Raw genomic sequence first — 23,011 nt, 5'->3', positions numbered from 1 at the left:
GGGTAAGGTGGAGGGTCAGAGAAAAAGAGGAAGACCCCTAACGAGATGGATTGGCCAGGTGGCATCATTGATAGACTCAAGTGTGGCAGCGGTAGTAAGGTTGGCCCAGGATCGGACATTGTTTTGTTCTGCTGTGCATGGGGTCGTATGAGTCAGTTCCAACTCGATGGCACCTGACAACAACAACAATGTCTTGGATTCCTGATGTGGCACTGTAGGATCAAAACTGGACTACAAACCACAAGGTTGACAGTTCAAACCCACCAGCTGCTCCTTGGAAACCCTATACAAGGTCGCTATGATTCAGAACTGACTCAGTGACACTTTCCCCGCTTCTATGTCTTAGATTCCTGGTATGGTATGAGGTAGGATCAGTACTGAATTTCTAACAGCAGGTTGGTGGTTCAAAACTACTAGCTACTCCTTGGAAACCCTATACAGCATTTATCTGAACTGACTTGGTGGCACTTAACAACAACAACAATGCCTTGCTTATATTATCACCTATGTTGTTGTTAACTGCTGTCAAGTCAATTCTGACTCATAGCGACCCTGTATTGGGTTTCCAAGGAGCAGCTGGTAGGTTTGAACTGCTAATCTTATGGTTCTCAGTCCAGTGCTGATCCACAGTGCCACACCAGAAGTCCATTATCCCTTACGCTGGACTAAAAAAAAACCAAACCCATCATCCCTATCTGGGTTTGTCTGAATCATGACTGTTCCTAAGGTCCAGCCCAAAATCATCTCCTCGAGGAAGTCCTCCCTGCCTGCTCATAAGATTTCTGGGTTACACTTCCTCTGGGCTCAGGTGGCCCTGGTCTCTGACCTTCCCTGTGATCCTTATCACCACTTTGCATCATCAGTGTCAGAGTTCCCCTCTGCTGGGAGCTTCTGGGGGGCAGGGATCACCCTTCACAGTAACCTGTATCGTGGTCTTTAAATTGTCCACAGAATGAGTGATGTCGACTCACTCATCTGCTAGAGTGGCTTTGTAACTGTTAGGATGGAACAGAGTATGAAATATTAATAACAGTATACCCAGCTTTCCCTCGCTCCTAGCCCACTGGAGAGGATCCCAGCATTGTTAGACCAGCAGGCCTTTATTTTATGACAGCTTCTTGTAGGATTTAAGGAATCCTGGTGGCACAGTGCATTAAACACTGGGTTGCAAAAACACAAGGTTGGCAGTTGGAACTCACCAATCGCCCTGAGGAAGAAAGAGGAGACTGTCTGCTCTTGCAAAGATTGGTAGTTTCAGAAACCCTATGGAGCAGTGCGGTGCTGTGGGTTACTGCACTGGACTGCAAAGTCGGTTTAAGCTGCTCCTTGGAAACCCTATACAGGGTCGCTATGGGTCGGAACTGCCGCCACAACAACAGAGGGCAGTTCAACTCTGTCCTGTACGGCCACATGTGAGTCGGAGTTGATTCCCACGCAATGTGTTTTTCCTCTTAGTTTTTATGATGCAGAGTCAGGAGGAAAGGGTGATGGACATGGCTGAAGGACCCAGCTGAAGTTGGAGTGACCAGGGTGGGGTGGTGGACATGATGGGCAGGAATGAGAGGAGAGAGCAGTTCTGTGAACTCTGAAGACCCTCCATGGTGTCTGAGAAACACAAGTAAAGAACTTGTGTAGTTCTGGCTCACAGAGGCCAAATCCCCAGGGTCTTGGGTTTAAGAACAGTGAGGTGTGATGTGGAGGCCCACTAGCTAGCCCATTTTACACTTTTTACCTGTTCTCCCAGCACAACTTGGACAGAATCGATGAGTAGATACAGGATTGCTGATGTGGGGAGCATCTGAGTGTTAGCTTCCAGAAAGTGCTGGTGCCCGTAGCGCCAGGGATTAGACAATGTGTCCACAGCCCACCATGAAACGAAATGAACTTAATTCTAGGATCCTTATGAGGGAGCAGATGGGGTATGGTGGTGGGGTGTCTGTTCATCAGTTAGTCAGTCAACAAGCAGAAAACCAGGCCAACAAGGACTCTGAGTGCTTACAACTCAGTGTCCTCATTTGTAAGTGACAGAGGTCCCTTCTGGTTCCTGACTCTGTCTTTCTCCAGCACCCCTCCAGTGCTCACCCTCTGCTGGGGGAACCTCGGACAGGGGATGACTAGTCCTTGTCCTGTAGGAATTGTTCTGTACGTACCCAGTATGGGTCGTGGGGGAGGAGCCAAGCTGTGGGTTTGCTAGGGCAGGGGCTGGGGAAACACTATGTGCTGGTCATGTGCCTGGCATACTGGCATTTACCGAGACCCTGAGGGTTGTGGGCCAGCCGTCGTCCAATATAGGGCCGTCGCTGGGGTCCTCCAGGGCATACTCGACTGCGAAGGCCACTGGCTTCACGTAGTCAGCAGTGTCCTGTTGGGGAGGAGATGAAAGCAGGGGTGAGGGAGGGAGGGAACATCTGTTTCTGGGCCAGGCCCACTGATGCTGAGCTAGAGCTTCCACCTCCCTAAGACCCTAAGGAGGGTCTGTGGAGAGAAGGAGAGTGTTGTACGGGCCAGTTTATGGTAACCCAGCTCCTGCTCATTCCTGGCTTACGTAGCCCTAACACCTCAGTCTCCATGAAGCCAGGCATCTCTGACCAGCGGTTTCTCTGGACAGCACCACACGATAAGAGCTGTGAGTCCCACTTCTCAGGTGCTTTTTAAACTATCTGATTGCACCTGCCTTCCCTCCTCAAGAAAGAATGAGCTCAACAAACACACTGAATTCACTTGAATGAACAAATAGGTGAACGAAATAGGGGTGATTCAGGCTGCTCCCCTGGGGGGGACTTAGACTTGCCTAACACATTTTCCTTGTGGAATTCTGATTAAGTGACTGTATTAAGGCAGTGGTTCTAAATTCAGCGTGTGCCAGAGCTCCTTGTAAAGCCTATTAAAACCTTGATTGCTGGGCCCCACCCCCAGGCTTTCCAGATTCTAGAGGTCGGGGGTGGGGCCTAGGGTCTGCATCTCGAAATTCCCTGGTGATGCTAATGTTGGTTGAGGGAGGCCACACTTTGAGAACCACTGCACAAGCCTATCAGAGGGGGTAGCATCTTAATATTCCTCAGGACATCTCAGACCCTTTGGCCATTGAACAACTGGACCAGGTGATTTCAGAGATGCGAACTGTAGCCCAGGTGTTTGGTGCTTCTAAGTGGAGGCACATTTACCATCCTCTTCCTTGTCTGTCAAACGGGAGACCAGGCTACCAACCTACCAGTGACGTGAGTGGTTTCCTTTCTCTCCTAGGCTGGCCTTTCTCTGCTCAACTTCACAGCTTGTCCACCTTACCTGGCCTTCATTTTCAGTCCATGTCTGCTATTCCTTCATTTCTGGACCCCCCACTGGCTGACCCCAGCTCTCCCAGCTTGATCTCACTGGACTCGTCCTTCCTTGGAAGGGAGCTAAAGACCATGGGCATTGAGAGCTGGGGAGGAAGGGAATTTGGAGGGATACAGTGAGATGGTAAGCCTGGCCTAAGGCCTTTTCTAGGGGGCATAAAGTGGGGGTAGGGTGTGGCCAAAGTCACGGTTCAGGACAGTGCTCCCCTGGGCTGGCCTTCTGTGGTCTGCTGGAGGCTCAGCACCACCCGGCTGGATTTCCTGTCTTCCCCACGGCAGTTGCCCCGTCTTCATAGGAGCCTGGCTTTGCTGGCTGGGGCTCCCGGCCCTGGAGCTCACCAGGACATGGAAGTTGATCCGCTCACAGTGCTCTTGGCCAGAGGAGAGCAGGACAGCCCTGTGGGCATATCGGTCCCCGCCCTCGTCCAGGTGGGCCCGTGCTGTGTACCGTCTTTCATCCATGGTGGCGTTGTACCTGAGGCCTGGAGGTGGGGAGAGGGCAGGAAGACCACAAAAGTGGACCCACGTCTTACCCAACATGATGTGTCTCCCTTTAAAATTAGTGTCTGCTAAGTCTGGCTCCTCCTTCAGAGCCCCTGCCCCCCAGTCTGGCCAGGAAAGAGCGGCTCCTCTCCTCCATCGTGAGCTGGTAAAGTCCATGCAGGGAGCAAGAGGTGTAGTGAAGAAAAGCAGGGAGGAGGGAACTGAAGAGCAAAAGACAGCAGAGAAGAACAGGAGCTGGACCAGGAGGGACAGGACAGAGAGTGAGGAGGAGTGGAGGGGACAGTGAAAAGGAGACAAGACTGGGACATGGTGATGGTCCAGTGCAAGCTCCTCTCCCTTCACGCTCCCATGTCTCACTCTCAGCCCCTGGATTCCCTCAGAGGCTCTGCACGAGCAATTTCCTGCCCACAGTAAGGAGACCCTGGCCAGACCCGACTCTTCACACCTACGACACGGTTCTGGAAGTTAAGAACTGCAGCCCTTTGTCTTAGGGAGACATTTTGCTAATGGGAAAGGCTCAGTCATTTCTCCTGAATCCCAGCCAGTCCTCTGAGTGCTCCAGGTTCTTTCTGAGTTGGAAGTTAAAAGAGAAGGTCATGGTCGCCCAGGTCTACCTTTGCTCTCCTCTTTTCCCCCGGGACCACGTGTCTCTCCTTCATCTGGCTGCTCCTACTCCTGGCCCTGGAAGCTTTTCTGCAGTCTCCACTTCCAGGACTGGCCCAGCCAGCTCCCAGAGCCTGCAGGAAGTCATCACTTCCTGGGTCTGCCAAGATGGCCTGTGTGCAGGGGCCTGACCTCCTCATGCTGGGCTGGAAGTAATAGATGCTCTGGAGATAACACCCTGCTTCAGACTCCACCCACTGGTGCTGGGATCTTCATCTGCTCTACCCCTCAGTTTCCAGTTCCCCATATGCTGGCTCTTCAGTCAAACTGATCTCTAGATTCAGGCTGACTTCTTGGCTCCCACACACCAGTTTGCTTCACTGCTTTCAGCCCCTTGTTCTGATCTAATCTGTACCACACTCTACCCTTCACTGGTCTTTACTTCTCTGGCCATCTCTGCTCACTGCCATCCTTGCCCTGGCACGATACCCCTTTTTGCACATGCAGTGTGACCTTCAAAGACAGACAGACCATAGTGCCTGTGCTTAGAGACTGAATGGACATCTAACCCCCTTTCCAACTCCTGGAAATGATTCCATGTCAATTCCAACTCGTGGTGCCCCAGATGATAGAGATTCCAACTCGTGGTGCTCAACATGGTAGAGAAGGTTTTCTTGGTTATCATCATTATGGAAGCAAATGATGCTTGCCAAATTTTTCTCCCAAAGCACTGCCGGGTGTGTTCAAATGGCCAACCTTTAGGATAGTAGTCAAGTGTGAACTCTTTGTATCTCCCAGGGACCTTGAATGAGCAACTAGCAGCCGACTAACAAGGCTCTGGTATCTATAATCCGTCTCAGAGAAAACCCAGAAGCAGAGAGACAACAAGGCTGTTGGAGGAGAGAGAAGGTGGGGGATAGGCAACGAGGCAGGGCCTGTTTTACCGACAGTTTCTGTTTGGAAATAGGGTGCCAGGAAGATGGGCGTGAAGCAGAGGAAGGCGGTCATGCAGGTCGCGTCCCTGCCGCTGCGCTTGCAGTCCCTATGGAAGATGTTGATCTTGGGAGGCTCAAAGTGGAGGCTGGCATTGATCTGCACCACAGGGCGGGACCTGCAGGAGAAAGGCCAGTAAGCTGGGGAGGGGCAGGGTTGGGCTGCTTTGCTGTGACCACGGGGAGGGTGGAGAACCAGATGGGAATGAAATTTGCAAAGCCAGCACTAGAGGGTGAGGTGGGGTGGTGGATAGGGAGGCTAGAGTTCTGGATACCAGAAGATTCGGGGGAGAGTACACAAATGGACAAGGGGCGCAGCACCTCATAGTCCCTCAAGGTGGCCCTTCGTAATTTCCCTAGGGGCTGTACTTGCTACAGATTACATTGACTTTCTTTGGCTTTTTGTCACCATTTAGAGCAGTGATTCCCAGCCCTGGCAGTACAGAGAATAATATGGGGAGCTTTGAAAAATGGTAAGAACCAAACTGTACCCTAGGACAGTTGAATCAAAAGGCTGGGATAAGACTCAGACATTAACATTTCTTAAAGCAGCTCAAATTTTCATATGCTTAAAAGTAATACTTGAAGATCTTCAAAAATGCAGATTGTATCTCAATAGGTTGGTAAAGAATCTGCCTTTCTAATGAGTTTAGAGGCTTTAAAAGCTCCACAGGTGATTCCAATGGGCAGACACGGTTAAGGACCATGGATTTTGTTGACTATAAAATCTTCCCAGGGGGCTTGGCCCATAACTTCATCAGCATTTAAGTAACACTTAAGGTCTAGACATCGAAACTTAGAACTTGATTAAAACCCTTCTGTGATACTGTTTCTCTCACTGTGTGTGTGTGAACATGAACATGCATGTCTTGTTTCCAAAAGGAGCTTTGGTAGCGTAGTGGTTAAGAGTCGGGCTGCTAACCTTAAGGTCAGCTAGTTCGGAACTACCAGTGGTTCCATGGGCGGAAGATGAGGCTTTCTGCTCCCATAAAGATTTATAGCCTCAGAAACTCTATGCAGGGTGGCTGTGAGTTGGAACCAATTCCACAGCACATAACCACCACCAACCATCTTGTTTCCTGTAAAACTCAAACCAAAATCCACTGCCATTGAGTCCTTTCAAACTCACAGGGACCCTATAAGGCAGAGGAGAATTGCTCCTTAGGGTTTTTAAGACTTGAAGTCTTTATGGGAGCGGACAGCCTCATCTTTCTCCTGTGGAATGGCTGGTGGGTTTGACTGCCAGCCTTTTGGTTAGCAATCCAATGCTAAACCCACTGTGCTACTGGAGATCCTTGTTTCCTGTAAAGGACTTAGCTTATGCATTATCCTAAAGACTCCCTAAGCCATGTCTACTTCCTGCCCTGGGCCTTGGTTGTCTGTATTACTTCCTAGGTGATGCTGGCATGGTAAATAACTTTATCATGACTTTAAAGCAATCATTTAAGGCCTAAGAGCCCTGATATGTGACGTGACCTTCAGAGGGTTGTGGTGCCTGCACACTGGGCTTTGCTTGGACCTACGATGACTCTGGCTTCCCCAGTGCACTCTAGAGGGACCAGGGGACACTAGCTGGAGGTGTGGAGCAGCTGAGGCTTTGGACATGGAAAATGGCCTAGAGGAGGTGTATATAAAGTGGCCCTTTCCTGTTGCAAGAGGCAGAAGTTCTAGATCACCTCTCTTGAGATATCCTGAGACGCTGAGCATTGGACTACTTCTATTGTGTAGCTGTCTGTGGCTAGCTCAGTAATGCACCCCTTCAGATTTGCTCTCCTCTCCTGTGCCAGTTTCCCCTTTTCCTGCCTTTCTGCTTGTGGGATTGAACATCCTCCTCTCCTGGCATTAACACATTAACACTAAGCATTAGTCTTAGGAACCCGGATGGGGCCATTTCCCCAGAAGAACTGTGCAATTCCTGAGGCTCAGGACCACATTCTCTCCTCTGTCTTCCCTGGGAAGTCATTTATAAATTTGTTTAATCCATTAAAAAAATTATATGAAAAATGTGAAGTTAAATGCAGGGGGAAAAAGACGGAAGGCCATCTGCTACGATGCTAATAGTGGTAATGTTAAGAAGATGGAACGTTGAGTGACTTCTTTATCTTAAAGATTTTCTTTAACTTGTATTTATGATGAAAAAAAATCAACACATATTTAAGATACTTAAATTATGATAATTTGGGGGGCTCAAAAAAGTAGATTTGCATAAACTTTGATCTAAAACACAATAAAATCTATATATAAAAAAGTGGTCAACATCTGGTAAAACATAAGGACTCGATCAGAGAGCAGTTTGTATCAAAGGCAGATTTTTGTTGTTGTTAAAAGAGGCAAGTCTATTGCTAAAAGGAGGCCCAGAATGCAGATCTGATGATGGTGCAGAAATGAGCCCCTGAAAAAAGGTAACAAAGGGTCAGAGGGAGTTGGAAGCAAAGACACCTCAATATTCCATAAACATTCTTTCTGTAGATGAGAAAGGAACAGCCTGCCAGCTGGTAAGAATATGTTCAGCCTGCTTCTTTAACTAGCTTGAAAAGCTGAAGTGGAAGAAATGCCTGAGTAGTCAGAACCTTGAGTATAAACTCTGGTGACTATTAGACACAGAATTGATATAAAGTCCTAGAACTCTATTGAGAAAGGGATTTAGATAATGCATGGTGCTCGCTGATAATGGCTAAAGACAAGGGACAAGAGATCCTGAAAGCATATCTCTTAAACCCTGTACCCTTCGTGACCCTCAGAAGAACCCAAGAGCCAAGAAAAGTGGGGGAACCAACCATAAGATCACAGCATTGCCAAGAGCGCCCACTGCCAGGTCCACGAGCCCATCCCCATTGAGGTCCAGTTGGCCGTGGATGCTGCAGCCGAAATACTGGAGACCAGGAGCCAGCTCGGAGGCTGAGATCCTCTGCAGACAGTGGAAGGAGAAAGATGAGAGTATGTGCTATTGGCCAAGGCAGGGCAGGGCAACACTGAGGGGTAGCTACAGTTGGGAGCCATGGAGAGAGCCTATTTGAAATCATCAGTAAGTTTCATCAGTCCACACCTTTCCCCTCCTGGCTTGTCATGGCCCCTGAGAATCCTACCACTAAGTCATTCTTTTAGATTCAAACATCATGTTTCAAGGAGCCCCCATTCATTACAATGTACTTGGCAGGGTCTTTAATGCAACGATTTTACTAATTGGGAACCCATTGACTACACAGAATAAGCACTGGACTGTGACCCACAGGGTGGTGGCTTGAGTCCACCAGTCGCTTTGTGGAAGAAAGATAAGGTTTTCTGCTTCTACAAAGGTTTAAAGCCTCAGAAACCCTATACAGGGTTGCTATGGGTCAGAATTGACTCGGTGGCACTTAATAACAACAATATTACAAATTAGGAGCATGGGTGGTATAGTGGCTAAACGTATGGTTGCTAACTGAAGTCATTGGTTTGAATCCACTAGTTGCTCCAGAGAAGGATGTAGCTGTAAAGACCTCTGTGTTGGAAACCACATGAGGCAGTAGGACTCTGTCCTGTCCTATAGTCACTGTGAGTCGGAATTGTCTCCACAGCAAGTGCTTTTTCTCTTACTAACTCAATCTCGTGGCAAAAATGCTGACCTGTGAAGATGGGACCTGGGACAGGTCAGTGAGAGGTAAGCAAGCTTGAAGGAAGGGGTTTGCCATTTACAGTCATTTGCAAAAGTGTGTGTGTGGGGTTGTGAGGTTCAGGTGGCACCCCCGAGATTTTGGAGGTATAAAGGTAAGCAGGGAGAGGGTGCTAAAAGGGATGATGGGACAAAACACATCCATTTCAAAATTGTGACTGGAGGCAAGTGTGTTGTTGTTAGGAGCCATAGAGTTGATTCTGACTCACAGCGACCCTATGCACAGCAGAAGGAAACACTGCCCAGTCCTACGCCGTCCTCACCACTGTTGTTATGTTTGAGACCACTGTTACTGCCACTGGGTCAGTCCATCTCCTTGGGGGTCTTGTCTTTTTCACTGACCCTCCACTTTACCAAGCATGATGTCCTTCTCCAGGGACTGGTCCCTCCTGACAACATGTTCAAAGAACGAGAGGCAAAGTCTTACCATCTTCACTTCTAAGGAGCATTCTGACTGCATAGCTTGGGCTTCCTCTATGAGAACGCAGAAGAAAGTTCTAAACCTTATGACTGAGCGTGAGCTTCTGGGACTCCTAACCAGATGCCGTAGACTTGATCCTGACTGATAGCAACTCCTTATGTGTCAGAATCAAACTGGGCTCCATATAATTTGCAAAGGTTGACTTTTCAGAAGTAGATTACTAGGCCTCTTTTCCAAGGCACCTCTTCTAAGAAACAAAACCCCCCAAACAAGCCCACTACTACTGAGTCAATTCCAACTCACAGTAACCCTGTAAGTCAGAGTTTCCGAGACTGTAAATCTTTAAAGCAGGCTATCTCAGCTTCCTCCTATAGAGCACTTGGCAGATTTGAATCCCTGACCTTTCAGTTAACATCATAGCTCCAGGGCTCCTAAGTCCATGTTTTTTAGTGCAGTTGAGTTGGTTCCGACTCAGAGCGACCCTGTATAGGGTTTCTGAAGAGCTGTTGGTGGGTTTGAACCACGGACCTGTGGTTAGCAGTCCAGTGCTTATCCTGCAGTGCTGGTGGGTTTGAACCACGGACCTATGGTTAGCAGTCCAGTGCTTATCCTGCAGCACCACACCAGGACTCTAACTCTTGGTGAACTCCAAATGCCCACCTTTCGGTAACCGTTTGCACCACCCAAACTGCTCTGGGGCACCTAGTTCTATGCTGCCTGTCATGCTGCCTAGTGTCCTGTAGGGAGCATTACCTGTTTTGGTTTCTTTAGGAGGCTAGTTTGGAAGCCATGGAAGATGTAGATGGCTCCCCTGTGGTTGTCTTCCAAAGGGGCACCCACCACCACGTCGTCGTAGGAATCTTGATTGAGGTCTCGGACTGAGGCAATGGAGGCCCCGAATCGGGCATTCTGGTAACTATGGGAATCCTTCAATGTTCCATTATAAACAAACCGATTCTGCAAAACCAGGGGCAGGGGAAGCTCAGGGGGTCTTGGTGAAGGCCCTCAGGGTCATGATTCCTTCTAACATGCAGAATCCTCTCCACCCAGTGTTTTCTAGATAACCCCTCTGGCTGTGTGAGCCCAGCGCCAGTGGAGGTTCCTGTTCTCCCTTGGCCTGGCTCCGACAGGTGGGCACTGATCTTTCTGGCAACCCAGTTTTCCTAGTGGTTACCCAGTCAAAGCTAGGTGTCCCTGAAACACTCCCCATCCCTGCTCAGCATACCTGTCTCAGGTTGTAGACGTACACCTTGCCCCGCTCCCGGCCCTCGCTGAAGTACGTGGGTGCACCCACCAGCAGGACATCAGTCACACCGTCACCGTCGATGTCCACTGAGGTGATTTCACTCCCATAGTAGGAGCCTATCTGCGGCACAGCAAAGGGGACAGGGAAGAGGGGGCTGGGCCTACTCCTCACACCACCAGCGGCCCTTACCGCCCCAGGTCCCTCAGGAGGGAAATCTGACCCTTCAGCTTGGGACTTTTGGTGACCAGATGGGCTCTTCCCTTCCCTTCCTCTCCCTTTCCTTGCTGTTGATTTGCCTGTTTTCACTTGTCCTTTGACCCCCCCTTCTTTTCTCCTTTACTGCACCCTCCTTCCTCTCTTCTACACTTAGTTCTTTCCTTGATTTATTTTTATTGAAGACCATTGATTCTCATCTTAAAAGTAGTATATTAAATGACACACACACAAAAATGAGGAAAATGGGGGAAAAAATTCGAAAGAGCGAAATAAAAGTTACTGAGTCCTAAATAGGAGCTGGTGGCACAGTCGTTAAGTGCTAAATTGGTAACTGATGGTCGTCATTTCAGACCCGCCAGCATCTCTGTGGGAGGAAAGACTGGCTGTCGATCTGCTCCCATAGAGATGACAGCCTAGGAAACCCCATGGGGCAGTTCTACTCTGTCATACAGAGTTACTGAGTTGTGATGTAATGGAACACAACAACAGTAACATAGTCGCAGTATCTTAAGACAATGGCAATGAACATTTTGGTGTATTTTCTTATAGTATTTTTTTCTCTTTGTTGTTCTTAAGTGCTATTGAGTTCGTTTGACTCATAGTGACCCTTTTTAGGGTTATCAAGAAGCTGCTTGTTAGTTTGAACCACTGACATTACCTACCTTGCAGTTCAGTGCTTATCCTACAGCTTGCTTGTATATATTATTTTTGATTAAAAAAAACTATGTTGGTGGTTCAAACTCACCAGCTGCTCCTCAGAAACCTTATACAGGATCACTGTGAGTTGGAACCAACTCCATGGCATATAACCACCACCACCACCATCTTAAAATAGGGGTTTGACCCCGCCCAGTGGTACCTTGAAGAAAACCTTGGCAACCTGCTTCCTTGAAGGTTATGGTTCAGAAAGCCTGTGGAGCAGTTTTAATCTAACATGGGGGATTGACTTCACGCAGGGGCTATGCATGCGCTATAATGGATTGAATTCATTGTTGGACACCTGTCATGTTTTCATTTTGTAATGTTACAGATCACTGAAAACTGCCTCTTTGGTCATGTATGACGGTGATCTCTTTTCAGTGTGGAGTGCTCCCGATGTTCCCCTCCTGCCCTGGCTGTGCTCCCCCTGCAGTGAAGGCACCATCCGAACCACCAATCATCACATGAGGTCCTCCCTGCCTCCACTCCTCCACCTTTCCCACCTGCAATCTACCAACAAGTCCTGCCTGATGTATCCCACCTGGGTCTCCAACCTGTTTACCTCCTTCCCCCAGGACTTCTTCTCTTGGTGAGTCTTCTATCACCTTCCAAAGCCTTCCTGTGTCCAAAAGGCCCCACATCCACCCTCATGGATGCTCTAAGCATGCCTCTAATAACAACAAACTGCACTACTCTCTTGATTTTGGGATGAAGTCTCAACAATTCCTCTGGACCCTGCTGGAATGGCTTCTGTCCCTCTGTGTCATCACCCACTACTCTCATGCTTGCTGCAGCCATACCCAAATATTTCTCCTCTCCAGAGGCCCCAGACCCCTAACACATGCTTTCCTCCTTCAGGGCCCCTCTTTCTCCATCCCTCCCCCAGCTAATGTCTTTTGTTTCGTCAGGTCTCAACTGAAACGTTACCTACTATTAGAAACTGGCGGTTGACCTGCCCTCTCCAAGCCTGTAATAAGTGTCCCTCCTTGATGCTCCCCGATCACCCCATTTTCCTCCCAGCCAGCACTCCCTGATCCATGGGACCCTCATGAAGACTCTCTCTCTTGTATTCACCTCCCAGCCTGGGTACGGTGCCAGCTACATTAATCCCAACTGGGGGGATCCATCAAGATGAGTTTCTATCAAGTTGATTCTAATTCCTGGTGTTCATATGTATGCCAAAGTAGAACTGTGCTCCATAGCATTTTCAAGAGTTGATTTTTTGGAATTAGATCATCAGATCTTTTTTATGAAGTGGCTCTGGTTAGACTTGAACCTCCAACCTTTTGGTTCACAGTCAAGTGCTTAACTGCACAACTCAGGGACTCTGCCTGGACAGAGGAGGTATTTAACAAATGCTTATTGAAACATTAGATTGCCTGTGAGTCCTTTCCAAGGAGAAGCTCTCCCTCTGCAAGATGCTTTACAGCCTCAGGGTGGCTCCTCTGAGCCTCAGCTCCCTTCACAGAGAGCACCTTCTGCCTCTTACAGGGGAAGAAAGGAAGCTGAGAGCCTTCAACTGGCTTGCCAAAGGGCAAAAGCTCAGGGTCAAATTGGGCTGGAGCCTGGGTCTGTCTGACCCTAGAGCTCATAACTGTCTCCTTCGGCCATCTCCCAGCTTAGGGAACTTTCAGAAACAGATCTAAACTCAAGTGTTAGAGCTTGTAATGAGGAGAAAGATAGAAATACAGATGAGAAGCAGAACAGAATGAACATGGAGATGGGGCCGGTGTGCCCGTGTAGAGTAATGAAGAGGCAGACAGAGAGCTAGTGGGGGTGGGGTAGGGAGAGCCGGGTCTAACTAACTCTGTGGCCTCAGCTTTGTGGGTCATCAGGATTTGGAATCTACTTAGTTGAGCTGCCTTCAACATTGTGGTTTGTCGTTCGAATGTTGGAGGCGGAACTGGGCAGGAAAAATGTCATAAATTCACCAGCACATTCCCTCCAGCTCTTAAGGTCTAGCCTTAGATTCCTGAAAGAGCCAGCCCTGGGTGGGGTGTGGGTGGGCCGGCAGGAGTGAAGCTGGGAGAGGAAGCCCTGTGGGGAGACCTGCCAGGGCCTCTTGAGATAGGAAGAGGACTAGCGGAATGTTGGCTCCCTGCAGCTAGAGGGGTTAGACTCAAGGAGGAACTTGTTCTCCTGGTGACAAAGGAAGGGCAGTAGAAGATGCAGGAGATAGGGTCCTTCCTAGGTGGAAGGAGAGCTTGGTCAGGATGCAGTTCAGACCCAGGGCACCATGATGTACCAATCAGAGGTGCCCAGGTCTGGTTTGGAGGCTGTAGGGATCAGGAAGTGGCATGACCAAAGAAAGTCCCACTGAGAAGCCTGGGTTCTCAATTGGACCCAGCCATGAATCTACCCTCTGACCTTGGAAAAAGCTGTGCGGCTTCCCAGGGCCTCCAGATTCCTTGGCTACTGAAATGGCTTGGCCTAGGACTGTTTGAGAACGCTTCACCACCAATGATTCCCACCATTGCTTTCCAGTTTGCATGAACCATCTCTAACATAAGACTCTTAGCAACAAACACAGTCTGGTCACCAACCACATCCCGGGGGGCATGGCAGTACTGCTGTGCGCTGCTCTCATTCCAGGACAGGGGGCCTTGCTGTGAGTAGATGTATGTGAAGGTGGTCTGAGGAGCAAAGCTCCCCTTCAGGAAGCCCAGGGGCCCCAGCAGCCCAGGCTGGGAAGCTGTAGTCTAGATGCCCCTCAAGTGCTGACCTCTAGGGCAGTACAGAGGTCTGTACCTAAAAGTGACCACAGTCACATGAATGCACCAGACACAGGGGTCCATGAATCAGAGGCAAGAATGTGTCCTGCCTGTAGCAGGACCAGAACCTGGCTTTCCGGGGAGAGGAGGCTCCAGGCGGCATGCCTATTTGGGGGTATAAGTGGACATGTTTGCTGAGACCTTGGCCTTCAGTCTTGATGTGAATGAGGTATATGCCCCCAATCAAAAAGGAATGTTGTGAGTCTAGGGACAGTCCTGAAGGAGCCCTGTTGGCACTGTGGGTTAGGTATTGGGCTCCTAATTGCAAGGTCAGCGGTTCAAACCCACAGGAGAAATACGATGTTGTCTACTCTCATAAAGATGTGCAGAAATCCTATGGGGCAGTTCTCCATTCTACAGGTTGCTATGAGTTGGAATTGACTTGATGGCTGTGGAGCTGGTTTGGTTTTTGGCCTAGAGACAGTCCTCTTGAGAAGAAAGAGATGGACTTTCAGGTCCCCTCGACCCTGGTCTCTGGCTGTGTTCACCATCTTTTCTGTTTGACCTGCTCCCATCCCACTACCCAATCCCCTCCCCCTGCCCCAGGCCCCTTCTCCCTACCTGCTCGCCCCGCAGAGCCTGGTGGATGGTGAGGCTTCGGTTGTTGAGCATGGTAAACAGGATGACTTTGCCCGTGTGGTTGAACCGGGGCGCTCCAGCTACATATACCCGCCCCTGCCTGGAGGACACGACTGATGTCACCGTGTACCCTGTCATGGGAGGAAACAGGCTGGTCTCTGGTGCTGGTTCCCAGCAGGCCTCACCAAGACCAGGTGTGGACTTAGGAAAGGCCGGGCAGATGCCCTCCCAGAGACAGCTGGGAGGCCTGGAAGAGGCAGGGCTCAGAAGAGGAGTTTCTAGGTGGGGAGAAACCCACTGCCCCCTACCCCTGCTGGAGGGAATAAGGGCAGCCAGATGAGGCCAGGAATGTCCAGTGCATCCAACCTGAAATGCACCCTCCCCACTCCTTCAGTCTCCTCACAAATACTGTCACCCCCAGAGGGAGGAGGGACACAGGCAGCTGTCGCCACACATCATTTTATACTGGGCAGACTTTGCTTCTGATCCCCTCCAATCTCCATAATCCCTAACTGAGTGGGTCCTTGATGGTTAGACAGTGGGCTGGAAGGCTGGAAGGAACTGTTCTCCTCAGGGTATTTACACAGGGTCTTAGAAGATTCTTGCAGCTCCAAAGCTTTGCCGGCACATAGGAGGGAACTGCCCAAACTCTTGCAGTCCCATCTATACAGCCAAGAGAAAAGAAACGGAAATCCAGAGGGTATTTGGAAAAGCTGCAGACCCATGTCCTCAGAATTGCGTTGCTGTGGAGTCCTGGTATGGCATTGTGGGTTAATGCGCCCGACTGCAAAGCCGTTTGAACTGCATGGTCGGTGGTTCAAGCTCACCAGCTGCTCCTTGGAAACCCTATACTACAGGGTCGCTATGGGTCAGAATCAACTCGATGGCATTTCACAACAACTGCTCCTTTGAAACCCTAAACAGGGTCCCTGGGAGTTGGAACCGACTCTATGGCACTTAACAACATCACTCTGAAACTCGAGTTGCCCTTAGCTCCCTCCCAGGTCTCAGGAAGAGAGTGTGTGACATCTTCAGACAACTCTCCTGAAAGGCGTGCCCCCTGGTAGGTGTGCAAAGCTGACGGGTAACAGCAAATCTCACTTTCTGTCAAAAGACAACCAGATCGGAGATGCAGGGCCCAAGTTTTTAGATGGGTGTTGGGTTTTGTTGGCAGTTCTGGACTGTTTCTGAAGAATGGGCTGTTTCTGGGGGATGGACGCCTTCTGCTGTGTGTGCAGATGTGGTGTGTGTATGTGTGTGCTGTGTGTATGGTGGTAATGTATCATTCAGCTCCCGCGGTTACTGCCGAGTCACTTCAGATGTACAGAGTAGCTGATTCAGAGCCTGGGAACATGGGGTAGAGCAGGAACATGGTGGGTTACCTGGTTTCAGATGTGCTGTAGGTTCTAGGGGTGCATTCTGGGCAATGGGGCTTGCTAGGTTGCTAAGACCTAGAGACAGATATGTAGAGGTCAGATGGGGTTAGCCATGAGGGGTGGAGCAAAGATTTCTTCCGACTGAGCCTTCAGTGGCACTGTTGTTAAGGGTTCTCAGTTGCCTGTGGACTATTGGGCTTCCTCAGAAGGAGGAATGGTGGCGTTGTGGGCAGAACCTCAAAGCTTGGCGCAGCGCTGATAGCTTCCTACTTCCCAAAGGTTTACTGGTGGTGGCTTCAGTTCTCACATGGCTCTTTGGCCAGCAGGCAGTGCAATGTGACGTCTTAGCAAGAGGTGAGAGGTGCAGCCAGAAATCCATCTTGCTTCCCCAGTGTGAAGGCTGAGAGTTAAGCCTCAGGTCTCCTCCTTCTCCCCTTACCCCTGTGGTATGTTGGGAGAATTTCCCAGCTGCCCCAGAAGGGAACTAAAGGTACTGCCCTCACTGGATGACTCCCAGAAGGAGGAGGAGGAGGAGAGATGTCCTCAAGGACCCCACCAAAGGGATTGACTGTGGTTAGGGTAAGACTGTTGGTCCCATGTGTGTCTTTCAGCCCAGTTCAACCCCATCAGGTTCTGCTAGGACAAGGAGGACATCTCTGCTGGACCAAGGTGGATATTTATCTTACTGTCCCCTCACTCAGATACCTTCAATAGTTCCCTACTGTCAACAGGAACAACTGAAGCTCATTCAACCTGGCATTCAAAGCCTCCTGCAGTTGCCTGCCCATATCTGCTTTCCTCTTCCTGTTTCTTACTCCGCTGTTCTGCTCCAGCTACACCACTTTACCTGCTTCCTGTATCCTAAAATTGTCTAGTACTTCCCACATCTCCCTCCTTTGCTTGACTCTTCTTAACTTACTCAAAACTTTAAAAGCTTTGGAGACCTGGTTGAGGTGTCAGTGCCTCCACAAGGGGATCCCAGAGCGTGCCAGCTCATTTAGCTACATCCACCTGAGTGATTTTTCAGACTCAATTGAAATTTACTGTGTGTGTGTGTGTGTGATGTGTGTGTGTGTGGGGGGGGGGTGTGGGTGCTTGGGACATATTATCTACCGTGCTACTTAATGCTTTATGGCACATGTACCTTACATCTCTTACTGGTCCCTCCACATTTGGCCGAGTCCTGGGCTCAGTAAAATACAATTGAATCTAGTTAAAAAGTGTCCTCTCCTTTGTCGTGTGGCACTGGACTGCAAACCTCAAGGTTGGTGGTTCAAACCCACCAGTCACTCTTGGAAACCCTATACAGGATCGCCATGAGTCATAACCGACTCGTTGGCACATAACAACAATAAATCCTCCATTTAGGAGCCCTTGTGGTATGGTGGTTAAGTGCTAGGTGCTAACTGAAAGGTCAGCAGGTTAAACCCACCAGCTGTTCTATGAGAGAAAGATGTGGCAGTCTGTGTTCTTAAAGATTACAACCTCGGAAACCCTCTGGGGGAGTTCTACTCTGATATACAGGGTCACCACAAGTTAAAGTTGATTCAACAGTTATGGGTTTGATCCTTTTTTTTTGGAGGCTTTGAGGGGTGCAAATGGTTAACATGCTCAGCTGCTAACTGAAAAGTTGGTAGTTTGCCACCCAGAGATGCTTCAGAAGAATCAGTGATCTGCTTCTGAAAACTCAATCATTGAAAACTCTATGGAGCTCAGTTCTACTCTCTGATACACAAGGGGGCGTCATGAGTCAGAGTTGGCTCAATGGCAACTTTTTCTATCCTTCATTGCTCTGGAATCTTTCCCACTGTTTGAGATGTTATCAAGGTAAGAAATCCAATCCCTCTTTTATTTGTGCCTTTATGTAGGCGCTTGTTGGAATTACCTATGCATGGTCTTTCTCCCTGGGTGGTAAGCAGCCCAAGAGCAGGGCTCTGTCCTCTTTACTACCTTCTGTGGTGGCACTCTAACATCATAGACCACATGGGCTATTTCCATAGTTCAGGCTTCCTACGTGCCCAGTTAAAGTGGACCCAGAGCCTGGGATTTTGCTACTATTGGGAGCTACATCTCTGGATTTCCCAGGACAGTCCTGATTCTAGCATTTTGCTCTGTTGTCAGCTGACGATCTCAAAGTTGGGTGTAGAAGATGGCATAACCACAGGGTGGGCAGTGTCATAGGCAGGGCATTGACTGAAGACCTGAGGGACCAAAGCAGGGATGGGATGGAGCCTTAGAGAGAGGATAGAAGTGTGCACAGATCCATCAATAACTGTGGATAGCCAATCTCACAGGGGAGGCATGGATGAGGAAGTTCTCACACAGTGGATTTAGTTCTGAAACTCAGAAAAACCCAGAGACAAAGGGAGTCCAGACACTCACTTCTTGCTTCCTTCTCTCTGGCTGGGACCCATCCTCACAGTGAGTCATCTCTCCATCAGACCCATGAATTGTGTTGCTCTTTTTGAGTCTGCTTCCAAAGTGTCTAATGAGAAGCGACTCCTGCTTTGATTGTGAGAATGAGCTTCTACTGATTTGCATTGACTCCGGGGAGCAGTGATTTGTATGCTAAAACCCTAGTCAGGACCCAAAGTTTCAAAGTTATACCAACAACCGACCTAGAGTCTAGAAGTATCCTTTATGGACTGGGTGAACTGCTTGTCCTTTGTTCTGCCTACTCATTCTGAGCTTATTCTGTGCAAGACATCAGCTGTGGAGGAAAAGGTCCAGGTCTTAGGCACCCAGGCCTGGAGCTGCTCTTCAGGGTTGGATACTTGAATAATCCCAGAATAGGCACAAAGATGCCTGGAGTGTGGGCTAGGGGTTCTGGGTCCTCTGGGTCCCCTTCCTCGCTGCTTGTCATGAACACCCCGCACCGGACTCTTACCCAGGTAGGCACCGTGGTTCCTGAGCTCCTCAGGGAACTCCTTCAGGTAGGACTCACGGTGAGGAATGACCTTCCCGCCGCTGGTTTCCTTTAACACAGCTCCATTCCAGTCATAGGCACCAACGGCTCCCAGCAGAATCCCGTCCTGACAGTGGGGAGGGGACATACATCAGTTCCGGCTCCCTAGATGGGGGCACACCAGGTCCTGCTACTGTAGGCCCCTTCAGGGTTTGTTACTTAGTGGTTTATCCTGCAGGTGATTTCTTGGCTTTGAATGAACCAAGAGCTTCTTATGCCATCCCATTATGAGCACAAAATAGGGGATCCTCAAAGTTGAAATCTTAGAACAGAAAGAATGTTCTAGAAACAAACTGCAAATCTAGGACGAAGTCTTCATTCACCCTCCAGGAATCCCTTGCCACTTTCTCTCCTTTTGACACCCCTTCAAGCTGTCTCTCTCACACTCAGCCTCCTTCCATATTGTGTTGCTTCTCTGTGTTTAAATCCTGCTTCCTGTTCATTTCTTCAACAAAAATTTACTACTTTGTGCCAAGCACTTGGTTGGTATTGGAGATACCGTTCCCTGCCCTCTCCACAGCTCAGATACTAAACAAATCCGAGAGTAAGCATATTGTTGCAAACCGTGATAAATGGGATGAGGGAAATCACAATGAGAACTCATAGAGATTGAGATAGGGGTCAGGAAAAGTCTTTTTAAATAAAAGGTGTGTATTCCCAAACCCCAAACCTACTGCCATCAAGATGATTTTGACTCATAGTGACTTTATAGAACAGAACAGAACAACTCCACAGGGCTTCGGAGACGAAGTGTGTCCGTCTTACTGATGGATTTGAACCTCCAATCTTGTGTTTACCAACCCAGCACATGACCCACTGCACCACTAGGGCTCCTGGATACATACACAGTCACCTGAAAGCTGGACACAGTCAGACATCAGAAGAGTTGGAGGAGAAGACAGCTTGTGCAAAGGCCCTGAGGCTGGAGAGAGTTGAGAGCTTTTGCTTTTAAGGAACTGAAGATTGTTTGGGGAGCTGGAGTGCTAAGTGGGAAGGGGCAGAGTGACTGGAGATGAGGCAGGACAGGTAAAGCCAGGGCCACATTTATGACAGCCAACACCCCGAGGACAAGAATTGCCTTTTAATGCTTAGAGGGTTTGCTCCACCCACCAATTGTAGGATAAGTGAAGGCTGGAAGTGTCCTGTGACTAACTCCAAGGTTATTTCCTAGGACCGGCCACTCACTCTCTGGGTCACCTTTGTACCCCTCATCACCCCCACTTAATCCACACAGTTAGCTGGTACAGAAGACACCTAGCAAGCATCTAGAAGAGGCAGCAGCATTATGCAGAGATAGTGAGGGGACCAAGGACAGTGGTGAAAGCAGGGAGGGGCCAGCCTCCGGGTTACCTTGGTGACTAGGAGCTGGGGCAGACTGTATCCCCACCCTGGGCTCTTTAAAGTACAAACCAGAGAACTCAACTGAGTTCAGCTGGATGGACTGTAGGTTCCCCCGTCAAATGGGCACACAGCCTCTTCATAATCCCCAAAGCAATTACAGCAATAGAGAAATGCGCTTTTGATCGGGCACAAGCAGAACGTAACCAACACAGAAGCAGGCTCACCATGCATTCAATTTTGTTGCTGGTGGTGGAGGGACAAGATTGTGGACCTAAACTGAGCTTCCTTTTCTCATTTCCAAGCTGTCACTTTAAAAACTTAAGCTGAACTCAGGCTTAAGACATTCTAACACTCTTAAGGGGGAATTTGCTATTTAAACAGAATGTTTTTACAACCATAAATCAAGCTGATCTTGGGAGAGTCTGATGTGCTTGGTTATGTTCAACATCCCACTTTCTAATTAGCCTTCTTCCTCCTACCCTGCCCTTGCGCCTCAGCCTGAGAGGTTCTGACAGTTGGCTGGGACCTCGTGTGATAACAGAGATCCTCTGAGGCTATAGGACAGATGTCCATGGTCTGAGGTTCGGATGAAGCATCTGAGATTCATAGAGGGGAGGTGACTTGCTTGAGGTCACACAGCAAGTTAGAAGCAGGCTGGCACTATGATCAAGTAGTTGGGATTGGTGGAGAGGAAGACCTCTATCTACTTCATAAGGTCACATATGGATCCTGGGTCCTGCTTCTGAGGTTACCCCGTTGGGAGGAGCTCCCTGTTTGTCTCCTCCCACTCTCTGCTGCTGAGCTGAGTCTGACTGTAGGCCAGCCTGCTTTGCTTCAGAGAGACGCCTTGGAAGATGCATTTTTGTCTCTGTAGATGACAGGGACCTCAGCAATGTGCCCAGAGGGGCAGGCTCAACCCAGTGAGACCCTGACCTTGACTCACTATAAGTGATGGGGCTTTGTGAATTGCATCCAGTTCCGGACTTGGCAGCCCTGTGCAGGGTGATTGCTCTGGGGTTCATCTCATGTCATTTTAACCCTTCAGCGGCTGCAGTTGTGCACCCTCAGTGGGGGTGAGTTTCAGGGCCCTATTCCTGAGAGCGAGTTTGGTGGGGAGGCAGAGAACGTCACTGAGTACAGTGTGCTGTGAGGAGTGGGCCGGGGCTCAGAGGGCAAACAAAGGCCACTGAAGCAAGCCTCATTCAGCATGTCATACCTGGTCTCAGCTAAGAGAACCCAGGCATTTTGCATTTAGGAAAAATCCAGAAGGGTTGGGCTGGCCCTGCTGCAAAGCACCAAAGCAATGATAGAGGAGTCAGGGATGTGGGCCCATCTGGAAAACAAACAGCAGGGCATTCCGGGGAAGAGCAGTGCCCGGCTCCACAGGCCTGGCTGGCGTTGGCTCCTTGATTTATGGCCTATTCTCTTGTGGGGCCACCCGGCTCCCAGCAGATAGTGCCAGTGTGTGCCTGGGTGGCCTTGCAACAGAGGAACCATGCACACAAGCGGGCTCTCCTATGCTGAGATGAGGAAGCAGGCTTGGCGCCTGTTAGAAGGTTCAAGGCCAAGTTCACGTCTTCCCCATGACCCAAACCTGCACCCGCTGTTGGAACCTGCCAGCTCAGCTCTTAGCTGCCATTTGCCCTGGCCTCTACAGCAGTCTGCCTTCGCAGCCAACACTGAATGTGCCCTGGACATGTGACCCTGCCCCCTGGTTTTCTGGGTCCCTGCGGTGCATGATCCAAGTCAGGACTGGTTCTAGGCCCAGCAATGCAGAATGCATCAAGAGAAGATGGAAGGAATACACAAAGTCACTGTACCAAAAGGAAAGGTTCATGTTCAACCGTTTCAAGAGGTAGCATATGATCAAGAGCCAAATCCAAGGTTCATTGAAGGAATTGGCAAAGAACAAGGCACCAGGAATTGATGGAATGAAAATTGAAATCTTTCAAGAAAGTGAGGTGTCACAGGAGGCACACACTCATCTCTGCCAAGAAATTTGGAAGACAACTATCTGGCCAACTGATTGGAAGAGATCTGTATTTGTACCCATTCCAAAGAGCAGTGACCCAACAGAATGAGGAAATCACCGAACAATCTCTTTGATATCCCAAGCAAGTGAAGTTTTACTAAAGGTAATTCAGAAATGGCTGCAAGCATACATTGACAGAGAACTTCCAGAGGTTCAAGCCTGATTCAGAAGAGGCCGTGGAATGAGAGATATTATTGCTGATGTCCGATGGATCTTGGCTGAAAGCAGAGAATATTAGAAAGATGTTTACCTGTACTTTATTAACTACGCAAAGGCTTT

The 23,011-nt window shown here is 49.3% G+C and overlaps 1 protein-coding gene across 1 annotated transcript in view; it reads right to left on the bottom strand.

Moving 5' to 3' along the window:
- The window catches only part of ITGA11 (integrin, alpha 11), a 164,904-nt gene that overhangs the window by 22,373 nt on the left and 119,520 nt on the right, over positions 1-23,011 (bottom strand). Inside the window, exons 11-18 of the mRNA XM_006866554.1 lie at positions 19,282-19,426; positions 15,001-15,149; positions 10,733-10,873; positions 10,261-10,464; positions 8,212-8,342; positions 5,387-5,553; positions 3,675-3,817; positions 2,252-2,362 (exon numbers count right to left, since the gene is read on the bottom strand). Of these exons, the coding sequence (XP_006866616.1) occupies positions 2,252-2,362; positions 3,675-3,817; positions 5,387-5,553; positions 8,212-8,342; positions 10,261-10,464; positions 10,733-10,873; positions 15,001-15,149; positions 19,282-19,426 (1,191 nt within the window). The remainder of the gene's footprint in view (positions 1-2,251; positions 2,363-3,674; positions 3,818-5,386; positions 5,554-8,211; positions 8,343-10,260; positions 10,465-10,732; positions 10,874-15,000; positions 15,150-19,281; positions 19,427-23,011) is intronic.

The sequence above is a fragment of the Chrysochloris asiatica genome, unplaced genomic scaffold, assembly GCF_000296735.1.
Source record: "Chrysochloris asiatica unplaced genomic scaffold, ChrAsi1.0 scaffold00092, whole genome shotgun sequence".
Classification (NCBI taxonomy): Eukaryota; Metazoa; Chordata; class Mammalia; order Afrosoricida; family Chrysochloridae; genus Chrysochloris; species Chrysochloris asiatica.
The sequence above is the reverse complement of the archived record's forward strand: the minus strand, read 5'-3'. Positions and strand labels throughout refer to the sequence as shown.